Raw genomic sequence first — 18,349 nt, 5'->3', positions numbered from 1 at the left:
TACATTTAGCCCTGGCCATGGACAGTTCACACACATACAGGGAGCACATGCACTCCACAAACTTTTGTCCAAAACACCAATAGCTGGAGGCTGTGCTTCCTCTTGAATCATTTCAACGTGACTAAAAATGTGTGAAGTGGGAGCGCATAGCCTTGAGGGTGTTCAAGCTTTTACTGTGTCATATTCTTAAGAAGGTGATACTAAAATAACCTGTTTAACACACATCAAGTAAGAGAGGAATATCTGGTGCAGAGAACATGTTGTGCTTCCTGGGAATCTTCATATTGTAACTGAGACATCTTTTTTTTTCATGTTAAATGAAAGACAGCAGTCCAGGATAAAAAATATGTGTTGCATTTCTTTGTGTGCTTGTTGCTTTCTCTGCCCTTTATTGATTCGCTTATCAAGATATCATCTCCAACGCAAACTGTTTATGCAATTCTCAGCATTTATTGTCCAAACAGACACAACTCAACATGTCCACCAACAAAACACAGAAGAAAAACGCTTCATTTCATCCACTGAAAAATAAAAAGACAAAATGATTAAGCTGGATTGGTACAGTACACCTTTTCCTTGGCTAATGCTGGAAGCAGTGACAGGCCGGTGTGTTAAGAAGGTGAAAAGTTATAATACCTCGAGAAATAATTATTGTCTTCAAGTAACATCTCTGGATACAAACTTCGATAATCAAGCATAAAACATGAAGGAAGGTAAAGCAGTTGTTTGGCTTATTATGTCATTGGTCAGTGATTACAAAATACTGTACATTATTATTCCTGCTGGTTTTCTTTGTGGATGCTGACAAGCACTGCTTCAATGAAACCAGCACACTATACCTTTAAACAAAGCATGTGACTAGAAACAGCCTAATGGTCATTGGTTTTATGTTCATTTACTTCCTTTTAAACTACCGTAACCTTTATTCTTTGCAATTCTGCTTTTGAATTCCATGCTAATGGCAACAAGGTGTGTTTGTGAATAAAAACAGGCTGGCCGTCCACCTTCACCCTGTCCATTATTACTTGAGCAGTCCATCCTTATTTTGTGTCCCCTGTGGCACATTATCAAGGCAAATATGAGAAATTCCTACAGTGTGTGTTGTTGGCAAAAAGCTGAGAAGTGATCTTCTATGCAAAAGATTAATCTTTTTTTCCTCAGGGAATGTGATGTTTATGTAGTGCATATATCTGCCAAGATGAGTTTGCTTGTGAGTGTCTGTGGCTTTGTTCATCTTTGGGCTCTTTCTCACTTGCAGTCAAACAATATAAAATATAAAAAAGACAGGAGCTGTGTAGTATACATGCTTGTTGCCACAGTAGTGTTAAGGGCAATAACAATGTAAACTAAACACAGAAAAATAAAAACAGAGAAAAACTAGGTCTGTTCTAACATAAAGGTCCTGAGTTGTGGTTGGCCAGGTAAACCTTGGTGAACAGTGATAGAGGTAAAAACACTTTCATTTGACCATTTCAGGTAGATAATGTTTTTTGTTGTTTTTTTTTGCTTTCTAAATAAAGCAACTTTATTTCTGGATCATTGAAACCCAAATCTTCTTTTTCTAGATTTGGCCAGTGTTTCTGCAAATTATTTGTGAACAGTTACAAACATAGTAAGGTAGTTCGATGTTGAACGCTCCGCCAGCATACTTTGTTGTAAGTCATTGCTCCTGTCCCCTTGTTTCCTGTCTTCTCCGACCCATTAAAAGCAAAAATACCAATACTAATATAAACCTAAAAAAAGGTGGATAGTAGCGCTCACTGCACATACAAATTTGACATACCCATTTGTATTAAGGCTCCAGCTTTGGTATTTTGTCTGCTATATAATATTTTTATGTTCCCAAAGATGAAATCGCTGGACAAAAAGATGGGTACCAAATTAAATCAGTCCAAGGTTGTGAAGCCAACACTCCCTTATTTATGCATAACTATATGCTAAACAGTAAGACAGTTCTCACACCCAGATACCAAAACTGTAATTTTAACAAAAAGAAAAGGTTTTATTCTGTTGAAAGAAGGGCAGTATAACATAGACTTCTATGGGGATTCATTCTTCCTACCTCATGGGGCATTTTAAGGAACTGCAGAAGTTAGCAATTCAGTGTTTGCTTCACCTGTCAGCCCAAGAATTTTCTGCTTGGTTTTGTGTCAGCAATTCTGCCACGTTCAAACATCTGTCATGCAGTCAACACTGCGTTTAAAAAGTGTCCAAGTCGTTACGTACCACAACTATCAATTTTTAAGTTGACTTCAATAAAATTATCCAGTTTGTCTGGGATCAACAGAAGAATGGAAAAAAGACAGGACACATGGAGGAAGAAGAGGTAATTGGTAGTAAAGAGGGGAAAAGGTCGTGGTAGAGGACAAAAGTGCATAATAATTATTATTTCCCAGTGAGCGTGTGTTGGGGGGCAGACGTGAGTTTATGAGTGAAATGTTGACAGAGCTCTTATTTTGGGGGGACTTGAAGTTCATATCTGAAGAATGTTTAGATCAAAGTTCAGGTTTGTTCCATGTCATCAACGATAGGGGTGTTGTAACTCTGGAACAGAGGCTGCATGAAGAGGCCCAAAGTGCCGACCACACACACCAACACAAATATCCAGAGGAAGAGACGGTCAATCACCATTGCCACGTACTTCCAGTCTTCAATGATCTGCAGAGAGAGGTTAGATTTAAAATATTGCAATGGTTTTTGTTTTTTTACTGAACTGATCTAAATGTCATTATCTTTTTTTTTTTTGTAGGGGTTTGATATTTCTTAAATCATTTTGCAAATACTATTTTAAAACAACAATTTAGTGACTAAAATTCAATATCAAGTTGTACAAATTCCCATTCACACAAAAACTGTTGATGGAATCTCTCTGAAGGCAGACTCTTTGTATCATAGTCTCTTTGGACTCTACCAATGTTGTAACTCATCTTCCTCACGTTCAATATCATGTGTCATGTATGTTGATTTTGCACTGTTATTTTTCATCTCACTGGTTTGTGAGAGGAATAAAGGATTATCTTATCTTTACTACATAAATTACCTGCAAGTTAAAGTTCCTTGTCTAAAAGAATCAACATGATGGACACTTGAAACACAATAATACAAAAATTCAAAAGTATAGTCTAAGAATAGAACTGTTAAGTAATCCATCACACAGCTTTGTCATACAACCACAAAAAAATAATTGCTCGGATTTGGTTGTTGCAGTTCTCAAATATTTACGGAGAAACAGTGTTTATATTAACAGATTGCTTGTCCTGTAATGAAGTTCAGGGAAATAAATTGTCATGAGAAAATGAAGATCTAAAAGTTACCAACTAAGGGCTGAGGAAACATGTTCACAGTGACAAGGCTAAACTGCTAATGTTTAGCAGGAATAGTGGTTATTATATTTGCCATCTTAGTTTATTGTTTGAACAGGATAAACATTATGCAGATTAACATAAAACGTCATGTCAAATCTGAACATCTGTACCAAATTGGACTTATGCATGTAAAATGACATAACCATCCAATTTTTTAAAGATAAACATAAATAAATAGCCAACAACAGAAAGCCATTGTCATGTCACCACAGCAGCGAATATGGACTTCATACTGTGTTGCTTAACACTTTCAAATAACAGCCTCGTAGCTGTTGTTCTCCGTGGTGGTAGCTTTTACTCTGGCTCGACAAACGCCCTCAGCTCTCTGAAGCCTTCTCCTTCCAAAAAACTTAGTAGGAGTATATCTCCTACGTTTTGGTAATTAACAGGCTAACGGCATGTGCTAACAGGGCTAGCAAATGGCGTTTTTGCCTGTTTTCTGTCTCCGCTAATCTCTAATTATATTTTAAGCACATGTGGTTAAGCATCAAACTAATATTTCTATGGTTTGCAATTTTAACACCACAAATCTTGCACTGACCATTCACTTCATAGTTTTTGTCATCACTTTTCTTGACTGACTTTTTGCAGGTGTAGCAGACCGTTCTGTATTCGTTGTGCTTTTGCTCTCTTTGTAATATGTTCCTAGAGAGTTGCCGTAGCTGCCTTTCGTTTTTGCTGACATCTGGCTTGTGTGTGAACTAAAGCTGAAGCCATAGCTGGAGAAGTCAAATGTTTGTATGACTTTAAATATTTTCCTTGCTAGAATATTCAGTGAGGCGAAAATAAAAAGCGTAACGAAATGTTACATGAATAATGGGGTCAGCTGCGGGTACTCGAGTATTCATACCCATCCCTACTTCCAAGTCCAAGTATTAACTTCTGTGCGCTTGATGCAGCATAGATTCACTCTATTACTGCGCTAAACATGAGTTTGAGAGAGCAGCCCCCATTCCATCCTATCTAAAAAAATGAAATCACATAAATGCAGGTTTACTATGCTACACAAGCACATTACCTACCCCTTCATCATCATCCTCACTCTTCATTTTGTCAGCTATGTAACGCACTCCATCCACAGCATCCTCCACATCAATGTTGCTCTTGAGTGTCATCCTCTTCCTGAATTCTGTGTTCTCTGACAAGTCGCTGATCCTCCAGCCGTAACGCTTAGCTGACTCCTCGTTCACAAAGAAAGATGAGGATGAATCGGCCATTCCCAGAGGAGTTCCAGTCCCTCCGTCCACACCACGCAGCCTCTGGTCAGAGAATGACTTCTGTTGGTGCTTTTTCCGGAATTTTTCGCGGATGTTGGAGCTACCTGGTCTCCGCATGAAGAGGAAGGAAGGGAGCTGGTACAAGAAGACACGCTTGACCCAAGTAGGCATAGTGTGTGTACTGGGAGAACGATGGTGAACGTTGAGCACGCAAACGCTGGTGACAATGGAGAAGGTGACCAGCACCATTGTAAACATCAGATACTTCCCAATCAGAGGCACTGCTAAAGATGTGGGTGGCACAATCTTTGAGATAAGAAGTAGAAACACAGTCAGGGCCAAGAGGACAGAGATACAGAGGGTCATCTTCTCACCACAGTCTGATGGGAGGTAGAAAACCAGAATAGCCAGCGACGTGATCAGAATGCAGGGAATGATCAGGTTGATGGTATAAAACAGAGGTTTTCTCTTGATTATAAAATCATAGGTGATATCCAGGTACCTGATGTCATTGGGGTCTTCGTTCTTGCGTCCTGGCAGTGAAACAATGTCCCACTCACCACTGGGTTTGAAGTCGTCACGCGAGGCATAATCATTGAGGAGGCTGAGATCAATCTCGGTGTGGTCGTAGGTCCATGAGCGAAACTTGAGGGTACAGTTCTGCTGGTCAAAAGGGAAATCTCGAACTTCTATTTTGCAGGCTGACTTGTAGATAGCTGGTGGGAGCCAGTTCACCTCTCCATTGTTGGAGACCACAGCATTGGAGTAGAAGGAGACTTCATATGTCCCATCAGCACTTTAAGTTGGAAGAGGAAAACAAAACAGAAAAATAAATACACAGCACTGAGAGAGAAACTGACTCTTGGAAGTGATATTATTATTAGAAACTATCTTGTTGAAACGTTTTTTTCAAGAATCTGATTGGACATTAACCAGTGAGAATACAAGTGCATCTCTACTATGCAGTAAACATACATCTAAATATGGTTACGCTTCAACCCAGTAAAACACGTTGCCTCTTGTCTTGCTGATGAGTGATGAGTGCACTGAATAGGAAGTATTTGCTCCCGGAAATCCCTAAACCCCTTTTCTGGATAACCAGAAGTCATGAAAAAAATTGAATCACTCTCAGAGTCTATGCGTCTGAATAGCTGGTGAATTTCAAGATCCTTTTTCTAGTCTTTTGCTGGCTGACAGTGTGTCAGGAAAATGATTATAGCATCTTGACTTTGACTAATTAGCTTCAGAGGTGTTCTGGGTTTCAAAGCTCAAGCAGTGTTTTAGAGTATTTAGTGTACTGGACACAGCCCAACACCAAAGCAACAATTTCCCCCCTCATCTCAAAACTGCTGAGTCTTACTTTTGCTCACCAAGGCTGTACGTGCTGCATTATAAATGCGGCCCATCAATTATAAAGAAGGTCAAGAATACAAATATTACACTTTGTTTCTAATGCGTTTGGGTGGCTGTGAATATGGAGACTAATTAAAATTGCAGAGGTCCCACCTGCTTCACTGCAACACCGGGTCCCCAGACATGGCAAGAGACCTCAAGCTAACGTTGTATAGTAGTGTTGATCATTTCCTATAATTCTGCCTCTTTAGTCAATACACTTTTTATGTGGTCTTTAGCTGACCAGCAGTCTGTGTTCTTGAAAATGAAGTGCATACCAGTCCTTCACAACCAGAGGACTTACACTGCTGACCAAAACACAAAATCTGCACATCCACACTTCTCTACTCTCAGTATCTTAATGTTTCAGTTAATTAACAAAAAATGCACGAAACAGCAGTTTTGACTTTAGGTTGAATTATGAAAGTGACACCTGACTGTCTTTCCATAGAGTTGTTTTAATGTTCAATAAACCAGCTTAAACACACACTTAGCACAAATTAAGTTTATTCTAAATCAATTCAGGCCAAGTTTTTTTTTTTTCATTCAAATCCAAGTTAGGCTGAGGACAAGCTTGAGGACTTGTGAATCTACCATTGTAACTTGTTTGAAGGTTTTACATTTTCAAGCAGATTGTTCATTGTAAATACATATGATACTGTTTACAGTGTGCAAACTAACACACATTGTTTTTTTTACTGATCTGACATACTTGTTGTACAGGACAATGTCCGGCAGCCAGATGTGTTGGGATGGGAGCCGGATTTTCTTGATTCCCTCATACTCCTCAGGGTCCCACATTAATCTGTAGTCATTCCATACCTGCACAAGTTCATACACGTAGGCACACAAGGAACAATATATTCAACATTTTATATACATGCAATCAAAAGTAGCGTGATATGGTGCATAGCAATCAGCACGCAGGCTTGTACAAAAGATGATGAAATGATTTATGACCTGACGTAGAGAAAGGCCATACAAAATATCACTTTATGCATGCAGTACCAATGTCTGCAGTGATTCAGTTATTTCCTATCTGGCAAAATGTCTGAATATGCTAAAGTGTGTGCTGTGTATTTACACAAATGTGAGTCAGACACTTGTTGTGCCACTAATAAGCAGGAACTTGGGCATTGCGTGATCCCAAGCATACAAACAAACACTGACAAAAAGGAGAATAAAGTGGAGGGAGAGGACACAAACCTGATTGAGCCAACAATTGGTGGTCATGATCTGCTCTCTCTCATTCTGAAACAAAAGCCAAACAGAATGTCCACTGTTAGCAGACATAATCTCTGAATCTGTGTGCTACAATGATCTTAAATATGTAGTGGTTGTTGTACACAGTAGCAGCATATGTGTGTTTTACTGTGTGTGTTTCCTCACCACATTGATTAGCTGGGCCAGAGACACCTGGATGTTAATGGTGACCTGTTGGCTATTGTTGACAGCCGGTCTGATCAGCTTGTTGTAGCGCTCCGGTGACAACAGGTGACTCACCAGCCGCTCCTCAACCTCAGCACACAAGGCAGCTTAACACACACACACACACACACACACACACAAACAGGAAATAATTATTAAAGATGAGCATGTGAGTTGTCTATGTTAAACAGTTAGATTGTTGCTTTGTAATAGAAAATATAAAATAACAGATAATATTTTTAATAACAAAATATAATACCAAATGATTACCCATCGCTCGTTCTAGTGTTTTATATAAACATCATTTAGATCAGGGGTGTCCAAAGTGCGGCCCGGGGGCCATTTGTGGCCCTTGAGTGGATTGTTTGTGGCCCTTGACTTCAAATCGAAGAATCAGAAGATTTTGGCCCCAGGCCTCACCAGATGGCATATTTCGTTCTTTTTCTTTTTCATGTTAGCGAGGGAGACCTATAAAAGCCTGACTGTTCTTTCCAAAAAATTAGAACACAACAGTTTCCCACTGCAATTAGTTATTGTGTATTTACATTATTTTTTGAAGAGGTCAAAATACAAAAAGTTCCTTCCTATATTTATAAAAAAAAAAACCCCAAAAAAAACCCTGTGGCCCGTGAGCGATTCTAACGTGACAATTTTGGCCCGCAAGAAAAAAAGTTTGGACACCACTGATTTAGATGAATGGATACTACTTAACTGACTTCAGGCACGTGATACAACAAAGTAATGGTATGCTTTCATTAGCATGTCACAGTTGGCATGTTATAGCATGCATGCTAACATGTTTCTGTATCCCATTGCTGGAATGAGCATTTTTCTTGCACGCCTCTGTTCTGCTCTACCCTGAAACCTATTCAGGCGTTTGATCAAGGGCTTCTTTTAGCGTTCTTCTTTAAATGTGGATATAAGGTCTTAGATCTAAAGAAATTGTCATCCACAGCTTAACTTATCTTATGTAGGTTATAAAACTTGTCAACTTGTCTTCTGCTACTCAACGCGCTTCTACATCACAGGTCGCAGCTACCCATTCACACACTAATGGCAGAGGGTTGTGTAAAGTGTCCATCAGTATTAACTAATCTATTCATACGCCACCACAGAAGGAGCAGTTTTCAGGTGAAGTAGTGCCAAAGAACTCATCTGACATTTGGATACAGGAGCTGGGGATTAGACCCTTATTTGATTTATTCATAGTGGGCTAACATAATAAAGGAGATTTGCATTTAATAAATGCAATAACTTAAAACTATCAGGTGTGATTAGACATCTTGGAGCTTAAAGAGTTATCTTTGATTTGATACATGTTGGAGCGAGAGATCCATTTTCCAGTGTTTTAATAGATGAAGAAATGAGGACAAACAAGATTAAAAACTGAAAATAGGTCAAATTAATATACAGTTTTGTCGTAAATTGTTAATCTGAAAGGGCTTCATTTGTTTGTCAAATGTCTTTAATCTAAGTAATTAAATAACATATTTAAAAAGGCACATAACCTGGATTTATTCAAAAAGAGTCAAGGCAGGAGTGGTGAAGCGAGGTTTAAATCTCATGCCGTTAAAGCAGTATTGTACTGTAGCATGTTGCATGTCATCAGATGCAATGAGTGTGTAATGAGACTAACAATGCATGCAATCTGTGGTGCATATGACAATAATCAGTCAAATACACACACACACACACACACACATACTGTACATACAAACACAGCTCCACCGCAGGGTTGAACTCATCCTCTGATCAACAAAGAGCAGTGTGTCTGGGTCACAGAGCTTCAGGGATGCTGGGTGGTTTTTAAATGCAGACCACGCCAGACTTTCAAACATTTTTAAAGACAAAGAACTGTCCACTGTTTGATCGAAACTGATTATCAACTTTAAAAAGGCTACTATCTCTGTCATCCTTTGTATCTTCTTTCCTTCTGTAACAGTAAATCAGTACAGTGTCACTGTAGTTTTACTTAAATGCATTTGTCTCTTGTTTTTGTCTTGTACCTGCTCTGTCCTCTTTTCTTTTTTGTTTTTAGGTCCCTTGTTTTCTGGAAAGCTGCCTGGTTTTGTGCTTCACAAATAAACTTTGCTTGACTTGACTTTTGCCGATGACTTTCCACATTATGAACAGGGTGGTGACAAAAAAGATAAGATAAGATGAAAAGAGCGAGAGGTGGGTTATGTAAGAGGAGGATACTCTGTTTATCTCAGCCCAAAGCACCTAGAGCAGTCCAAAAGTCCATTACATAAAGTCTTTTTTTTAATTAAGCTTAACATGAGCATGAACGAGACACCAGAGAGCAAAAAATAACTCATCTCCATAAAATTCGTCTTACCCTTTTCATTCTGCTCTGCTTGGCACTGTTCTCTCTTGTTTTGTTTTTGTTTGGGTTTTTTTTTTTTGGGGGGGGGGGTTTTGCACCTCTCTAATGTTAATGTTAGTTTGAGGTCCTTTATGTTTCCTGTAAAGCACTCTCTGTCCATCAGTAGTCCACATTATGTCCCACCAGTTTTCATCATGTTTTTTTCATACCTTTATATCTTATATTAAAATGTTAAAATTAAAAATATATCATAATCTAAAAATTCCTCCAGAAATTACACCAACAGGATGATTCAGTCAGGATGTCTTTTAAACATATGCACATTTGTCTTCGTGAATTTTGTTTGCCAAAAACATACTCTGTCTAACAGCCAGACTGCATCTCACAGGCTCAGCCCATTCAAGATTCAGAAGACAGATGAGTCAGCGGTGTAGGACGATGTGTAGTGATGTCAGTGTAGGAAATCCACCTCAATATTCAATGAGGAACACTTCAAGTGACGTCCGTTTTGAAGCTGCGTCATCCATGTTTTTTATTGGAGCACATAGAGTTCATGAACTTGTCTTTATCAGTCAAGGAAAATTGTACTTTAAGCAACAACCAAATAATGATTATTTCTTCATTATTTGTTATTTTTGCAGTGTTTTTTATCCTCTTTTTGACTCTATTTGACCCTCCAAGTCCTTAGCTCTGGAGACTGTCCTGACCTACAATGACAGTTTAAAAAAGCACAGTTTCAATAGAAGATATACTGTGAACCATGTACATTAAAACAGCTGTACAAAAACTTATCATCTGACATCAGCAATATCCTTGTGCTCAGACATCTCAAAAACTGTGCAGTTAGCAGCTTTTGACGACAAGGAATATTGTTTATTTTGTCATTTTACTAGCCTTCCTTTTCAGCAGTGTTGCCAAGTGTCACACTGATATATACTCAATATGAAAACGCTGTCTGAGCCATGTCAACATCAAACTGACAAAAAGGAGACACAAGCTTTAAAAGCAGGTGCAGGGAGAAGAGATATCCCCTTCAGTTGGTCAGTCTGCATTAACCTCCAGCAGAGAGGGGAGAGCGAAGAAGTGTCCAATATCTGAGCAACTGTGACATGACACTAAAGCTCGAGGGTAAACGTCTTCAGAGAGCGCTGAAACACAGAGCTCCGTCTGTCAGATTCAGGCACAGAGAAGGGCAAAGACACACACAGACACACACACACACACACACAACAGCAAGGGTGTGAGACAAGTAACTACAAAAGAATTACATTTTAAAACAGAACATTTTAAAACTTAAGTAAAACCTGTCCAGGTTCAGGGCAATTTACAATCATTCATGAGCCATTGTTGAGAATAATGTATTGTTTACATGAAACAATATTGCAAAAGTGTTGCTGAATGGCATTCATCTTTATTGTTCTGACTGAAAGTACGGTGTGTGGTGATTTTGTGGCGCTGGCTGCCTCGGAGCAGAGACCACACTTTCTATGAATCATGTTGGGAGAGCTCTTTATTGTTTTCAGCTTTATTTGTCACCCAGCATTTGTTAATTGGATTAAGCCTTCGTTATTTGCAGGGACACTTATCAGCTACAAATGTGGGGGAAATAAATATGAGGAACTGGAACTGGAGCCTGTTTAGACTTGCATTTCAATATTATTATAAAAAAAAAAAACAGAAAAATACACTCCAAAAGGTGCACCACAATGGTTACACAGCCAACATTGATTTTACATGTAATTTTATAAGCAGAAATAAACAAAATGGATATACCTTGTGTCTCAGCGGCAATGTAACCTTGAGACACCAAGACATTTGGAAGACTGAGATGTTAACATCCAAAGGAGCCTAGACTTGTTCTTGGGTCTAAAGACCAGTTTATTTGTTGCCTTTGCTGCATCCTTTCCTTTCTGAAAGTTTTGATAAAATTACAATATCCTTATTGGATTTATCGATCAAATAAATGCATACCTTTATTTGACCAAGATACATATGAAATATAAAACAATTTCAAGATATCAGCTGATATTATTTATCATTTTTTCCTTACCAAGCAATTATTTTATTTTTTTCCAGATTGACCAAGCAGTCCACACAGAGAATAATTAATTTTGCTTGTAAATGTATCATTGATTTATTCAGTCATAGTTTGTTTCTCTAACTCAAACTAAATAAAGTTCTGTTATATCTAGAAAAGAGTTTAAAAGAGTGCTAATAAGCTGACAGAACACATACACTTGCAGCACTTACTACAGTATGTGTATCTGTGCACAAAATAAGAGGATTAGGAGTTTTTTTATTAAAGTATTGGCAGTTAAATTCACCTGTTTTAAATCTTTATTTCTGTATTTGACCTTCACCATGCTCTTTAGTGTTGTGTTTGAGCTTCTACCTAACTTTACTCTGATTTCTGTCTGAGATAAATCAAATATGTCATAAAGCCTTAAAAATGTAAAGGGCATAACAATAAAAGCTGTGCAAAAGACAAAAGACTCCATGTGACAGGTGAAAGGATTGGAGATATTTGAAGAGCACAGTACAGGCTTAAGAGAGACATTAGGTATGGGGGTTGTAAAGGTAAATGCTATAGTGTTGGATGAGGTCAGAATAAGATGTGTATGAGGTGCATATAAGAAAAGAGACAGAGCATTAGGGAGTGTACGGGTTTCGTCACACATGTATGCACACACACATACTCTCATACACACTCCGGCCCAGCTCGCAGCACTCTCCTCACCTCAATAATTCATCAGCACTAAAATAAAAATGCCATCATCTTACAAGCGGAGACTCAACCACAATCAGAGATTATTCTCTTGGATTTTATCAACCAGATCAAATTGACACATAGTCGCTCACAAGGCGTATATGTGTCAAAACATATATATATATTTATATAAAAACCCGTCTTCTGTCTTCTGCTGCGTTTGGGTGACGCAGATGGGTGTTCGGGCTGTGTCATCAGTCCGGTGTGCAGAGAGAATAAGCATTCAACTTCTTCATCTTTTCTGAGGCTTGTGAATTATTCAGTACCTTGCCATCTGGGGTGGCCTTTCTGAGGCCAAAACAATTTAGGAGTCAGCTGTCTTTGGCGTGCACTGCCCAGATCAGTCGTGTTATAAAAAACACCCATGTGGCTTCCATGACCACATGGTCAGGTTTAAACAAGACATTTCATATGGATTATAGTATGTCTTCTGCCTGAGAAATGTTTGCCATTTTTAGTATCTCATGGGATGTATGTTGATTATTTGCCCTCCAACTTGTCATAACCACAGACAGTGATTTCATCTGTGAGGATAAAAACAACTATTCTCTAACAACTGACTCCGTCTTTCCTGCTTCATCTTAGTGTTGTACTTGCAATGAAAACAGCAGCAAGAAAAGAGTGGTGCTTCTCCCCGAGTTTTATCCCCACTTTTGTTTTCAGCAGTTTTTTTAAAAGACATCTGATGCAGGTCTCCATTCAAAGAGCAACATCCAAACTTGTGCCAACGCAATGACTAATATTTACTATGAAGTGTTGACTCACGCTGAAGCGAGGCCCTCTCTACCAAACGCACATCTGCAGTTCTGAGAAAGCACTTTTAGAAACTTGTTAGAAACGACAGCCCCAGGAAAAGAAACGTAGAACTGTCTGCCCACCCACACATTAAATTTAACCCAGGGGCAACAGAGAAGCAGAGTCAGTGTTGTGTGTGTGTGTGTGTGTGTGTGTGTGTGTGTGTGTGTGTGTGTGTGTATGTAGGCAATCACACGCTATACTCTTAAACTCAAGAGCAAAAACAGCTAATCAACCGTGACACACTATAGCACAATAACTTAAAAATGTCACTCCTACTGAAAGAGACATACACTACAGGAGTACACGATAAGAAACTGTCGGTTTCTGATAAGTTAACTGCATCACATAGGAACATAGGAGTGAAACATTAAAAGATAAAATTACATAGATAGATAGATAGAAAGATAGATAGATAGATAGATAGATAGATAGATAGATAGATAGATAGATAGATAGATAGATAGATAGATAGATAGATAGATAGATAGATAGATAGATAGATAGATAGATAGATATACAGAGTTAACATACAGGAAGAGTCAGAGTGGGACGGAATATGAAAAGGGTAGAGGAGCTGAAAGGAAAGGATAAGGTCTTTCATCCCCGCAAAGTGCCAGCCTTGTTTTAGGTATTTCACTGCAGCAAGATTTAAGTTAGATCTGGCAGTCATGCAATGCCTTATCTGCAGAGAGTTCATAAGTATTATAAAATTAACAAACAGGATCTATTAACATACTTCCATAAAACTGTTGAAGTTTTAGAGAGTTTACTGTACTGCTGAATCAATATTTAGACACATAACTCAAACACATAAGTAAGGGATGTTAAAAAGGTGGTTTAAAGGTCATGAAGGCAGGTTATGATACAAGTGAATATATGTGTACCTACTAAACAACCCCCCTCTCCCATGTTGTCTTCTAAGACAATACCTCACTACCAGGTTTGTCTTCTTCCCTGTGTAGCTCTGTATAATACATTAGTCACAACAAAAGACTGGATTTTCCCAATGTAAAGCTGATGCAGATAATTTGCTGAAATCTTCTTTTAAAACCAATTGAAAGCTCTCGAAGGGGATTTCCCACACGGTTCTGATCCATGAATGGACTCAGAAGTTCATTAAATTGATTTTTTTTTAAATCTGAGAGTAAAGCCCTCCTCTTTACATCATCCAATGGAAGTGCACAAAATTAAGGCTCTGCATAAAGATTTGGTCCATTTGGCTCTCTCTAAGTGATAAAATAAGACTTTGGCAAACCTTGCTTGACCTGTTAGGCACAGACAGGGTCAAAAGAATAACTATATTTTATATCAAAATCTGATCCTGACGTTCAAACTTGACAGGCGAGCACTGCAGGGCAAAGTGTACAAAAAAACAGTGCATCCTTCCCAAATATCACACCCATGCGTATGTAAGGCAATGCTGTTCACTCTGTGGGTTTGTCGTGTAAAGACGAGCAAGTTAGTTAATTGAGGCGTGCTTAAAAATCACGTGTTTAACTGACTGACTCAAGGAAATGCCACTATGTTTCCCCACCGGCCTTCTTTCCGGTATCACGTGTTGTATGAAAATTCAAATTAGGGCTTTAACATTTTATTCCAGTATTCCAAAACTCACGAAGAGTTTTATGCCAAAGTTTATCAGGGCGGTTTATTTAGATGATTACATAATAACGTCTAGCATTGAACATGATAGAGATTTACATGCACAGAGCCGACAAACAATTTTTCTGATTTACGATGAACAACCTATTGCTGTGATTTTTTTTTCTTTTATAAAAAGACCTATACGTATGAGGGACCCCTTGTCCCACAGGAAGATTTAAATATATTACTTACTTGCCACGGTGAGAACCAGGATAGCCAATGCTGCTTTCACCGGGGCTGCCATCTCTTCCTCCCCTCCAGTGCGACACACAAACGAAAACTTACTTGTTTCTTTTCTTTTCTGCCCCAGATGAAAAGTAATAAAAGAGTAAAAACAAAGCTAAATACAAGCTGAATTACAGCGGTTTCCCCGCAAAATACGGAGGGTATCTGAGGTTGGGAGGCATGGAGAGGAACACTGACTCCTGTCAGAGCCCAGAGATGAAGAGGCTGGACGCTTTCTGCCAGAGCGCACCGACTCCAACGCTGGTCCTGGAGCTGTGATTGCGCACAGCGGTAACCGACTGCACAGAACAGAGTCCCACTTAATTCTTTGGAGCGAAGCAAACAACGTTTTCCCCGGGAATATGGGTCAGGAGCTAGTGGGGATACGCCAATCCTGTTATCGCCGAAGCGGCCATTCTTCAGATAAAAGATTTAAGCGTCCCGGTCCTCACACCGACCTGCCCGCCCAGTGCGCTCCCCCGACGGGCGTCAGTTTCACTCTCTGTCGTCTTGATAGTCACAGTTTGAAATGACAACAAACAGAAAGCGATAACATATGGAGGTCCCCAGGGATGACATTCGATACCCAGCATCCTCCGAGACAACCCTTATCTTGTCCAATCAAAGGACAATCATTAAAGAGTCATAGAATTTTTACTTCAGCTAATTAAAACCCACTTTTTATGTAGCTCAGTAGGGAACCGAAACTTTAAATGAAACTAAACAAACTTTGCAATATTACTTTATACCAAAAATATCATGAATGGAGAGAATTGTTTTGTGGAAGCAGGTCTTTGGGAGCAAGACATTAAGGGCATTGTTATGTACATTAAGCACATTTTGGTGGAGCTGTTTGTTCTTTAATTGAAGAGACATTCATGTGTGGGTGTTTATGTTAGGGTGATGATGTCAGGTGTGTGGGTTATGAAAACTTTGGATTCTGTTAGCCTATCTCATTAAAAAAAACCTACAATAATATATTTATAGATCCCTAAGGGGCAATAAACCACTGTTGAATCCCAACCATCATTACCGCAGTGAGGTCAAAGGTCAGGGTCAGCTGAATGACAGCCTTAAATAAGTCATATCAAATGTTTGATTTATGACCATACAAAGACACCCTTGGTAATGACAATTAAAGGAAAGTATACAACTATATAACTAAACAAATCAGATGAAAGCTAACATACAGGCATCTACAAACACTTTTCATTGCATGTGACGTGGATCAGTGTTGTGATCAGGTGTGTTTGAATGAAACCACTGCGGGCCTTTTCAGTGTGCACACGTTGATTGATGTGTTATTACTTCTACCCCCACGGTCTCTTTAATGATGTGAGCAGAGGAGAGGGCAGTAGACAAAGGCTTCAGAGTAAAGCAACTGAGACATCGTTAATTGTTTTGTGGACTTCCCCAAGTTCTTGTTTGACAGTACATCAATCTGCTCCTCTAACTCTCTGCAAGATAGCATACGTGAATGTTTCTCAGACAAGAAAGTATTTATTTAAAATTCACACAGTCAATGTTGCTGAGACTAAAGTGGAAGCAAATAAATCAGCTTCTAACACTGCACAATTTGTCACTCCTCACACGTGTGCATTCAAGAGAAGATGCAGAAACACAGTATCTAACTTTGATCTCTGACCTGAACCTTGGCCTCAATCCTTCTCTTATATGACAAAGGCAATTTATGGTTCATACATTGTGCACAGCACTCCATATCACTAACCTCGAGTCACAGCTTCAAATGCAACCAAATTGTATTACCCTCCTATCACTCCCTATTACAGCCACACTAGAGCAACATATGAGCATCCACCTCCCAAAGGCCCCCGCCCATCTCTCCTAATGAACATTATCTCCGCTAAAAGCAAAGGAGAGGAGCAAGGGGAGGCCAAATGTAATCAGAGTTACTTAGAGCTCATTGTGGGGTCTGCTGGGGCTGTGAGAAGCCAGCCATCACACGCACATAGACTAAAAAATCTTCTAATATTTTGGCCTGTGTTTTGTAAATACCATGGGTTAGCTGGAAATGGTACACATGTACAAACACACACACTCAAATAGCTTCTTTTAAGCCCTTGTGAGGATTGTATATGTCAGTATTACCACCTCCCAAAATTAACCGAGTCAACTGTGCGACCGCAAGTTGCAAAGAGGAAAGCTTTGACTGTTTTCTGTGCTTATTCAGGGTGTATCAGTTTCTGTATCTGTTAAACTGAAATAGTATTTGTATTTTCTATTCTAACATACAACCAGAACCAGGTGTGGTTTGTACCAGAAGACTGTATTTTTAAGCTTTCTTGCAATGATTATCATTCAGTAAAGAATGAGAACAGACATAATCGAATTACAAATGAATATTAGACTAAATGAAGACTGGACTGAGCGACAAGGTAAGTTGCCAAACCAGGCTTTCATATGCCAGTGCCTGCCTACACATACTAGCCTAGTCCACCGAGCCTTGGCCTCGGCCTCTCTCCTGCTCAATTAGCGTATTCTAATTATACTGGAGACACATCCAGTAACAACTAGCTTCTAAGTTTCTAAGTGGAGAAACTTAACACTACAATAACTCCAACTTTTAAGCCTAATTCCAATTCATAGATTGTAAGGGTTTTAAATAAACTCACATGCCAGACACAGGGCTTTTACTGCCAAACTATTAATCAATCCTCCCTCCATACGTCACAGCTACACTGCCAGTGTGCAGCCTGCTGACAATGAGTCCAGAAACAAGCTTGTATATAACATCCGTAATTTGAACTAAATTAAATGATCTACGACTGGGGGGGTTTTTTGGACGAAATATTTACACATCCTGCTAAAATGACAGTTTCAAAGCTTTATTTTGATATACATTGAGAAGGTTTTAAGTAATGTTAATGTTGCATTCAAATGAAAAAAAAATGCATTTTAAAGTTTCCTGAATGATAAAAAAGTACTGATACTGAAAATCATGAGGCATAAGGCCTATTAAAAGTTATTAAAAAGGACATTTACAACTTGCTGGATCTATTTGATGCGTATAAGCTGGGGTGTCTTACATTTATTATGTTATGTTGTAAGTTTTACATAGATCCATTGAGTTGCACTTCAGGTTTAGAGCAAAGTGTTCTAGATGAGTGTTAATGTGGAATTGATACCTTCTGTTCCTATCGTATCTACGTTTCTTCAACTTAAATGT

The 18,349-nt window shown here is 38.9% G+C and overlaps 1 protein-coding gene across 1 annotated transcript; it reads right to left on the bottom strand.

The window, feature by feature from the left end:
• Positions 1-1,579: 1,579 nt before the first annotated feature.
• Positions 1,580-15,647, bottom strand: LOC306829768 (neuronal acetylcholine receptor subunit beta-2-like). The gene is made up of 6 exons (XM_079352930.1): positions 15,130-15,647; positions 7,364-7,509; positions 7,181-7,225; positions 6,687-6,796; positions 4,388-5,378; positions 1,580-2,658 (listed from the first exon to the last, which is right to left on the bottom strand). Exons 1-6 carry the CDS (start codon positions 15,179-15,181, stop codon positions 2,503-2,505), a joined length of 1,500 nt encoding a protein of 499 aa, XP_079209056.1. The 5' UTR covers positions 15,182-15,647; the 3' UTR covers positions 1,580-2,502.
• Positions 15,648-18,349: the final 2,702 nt, after the last annotated feature.

This window comes from Symphodus melops, assembly GCF_947650265.1.
Source record: "Symphodus melops genome assembly, chromosome: 9".
In the NCBI taxonomy this organism is placed as follows: Eukaryota; Metazoa; Chordata; class Actinopteri; order Labriformes; family Labridae; genus Symphodus; species Symphodus melops.
The sequence above is the reverse complement of the archived record's forward strand: the minus strand, read 5'-3'. Positions and strand labels throughout refer to the sequence as shown.

Bases quoted from the DNA above. Each gene is read 5' to 3' on its own strand.
- LOC306829768 (XM_079352930.1), bottom strand. From the start codon at position 15,181: ATGGCAGCCCCGGTGAAAGCAGCATTGGCTATCCTGGTTCTCACCGTG. The intron at 7,510-15,129 runs GTAAGTAATATA...GTGTGTGTTAAG, and splicing joins CCTGGTTCTCACCGTGGCAA to CTGCCTTGTGTGCTGAGGTT. The intron at 5,379-6,686 runs GTATGTCAGATC...TCCAACTTAAAG, and splicing joins GACATTGTCCTGTACAACAA to TGCTGATGGGACATATGAAG.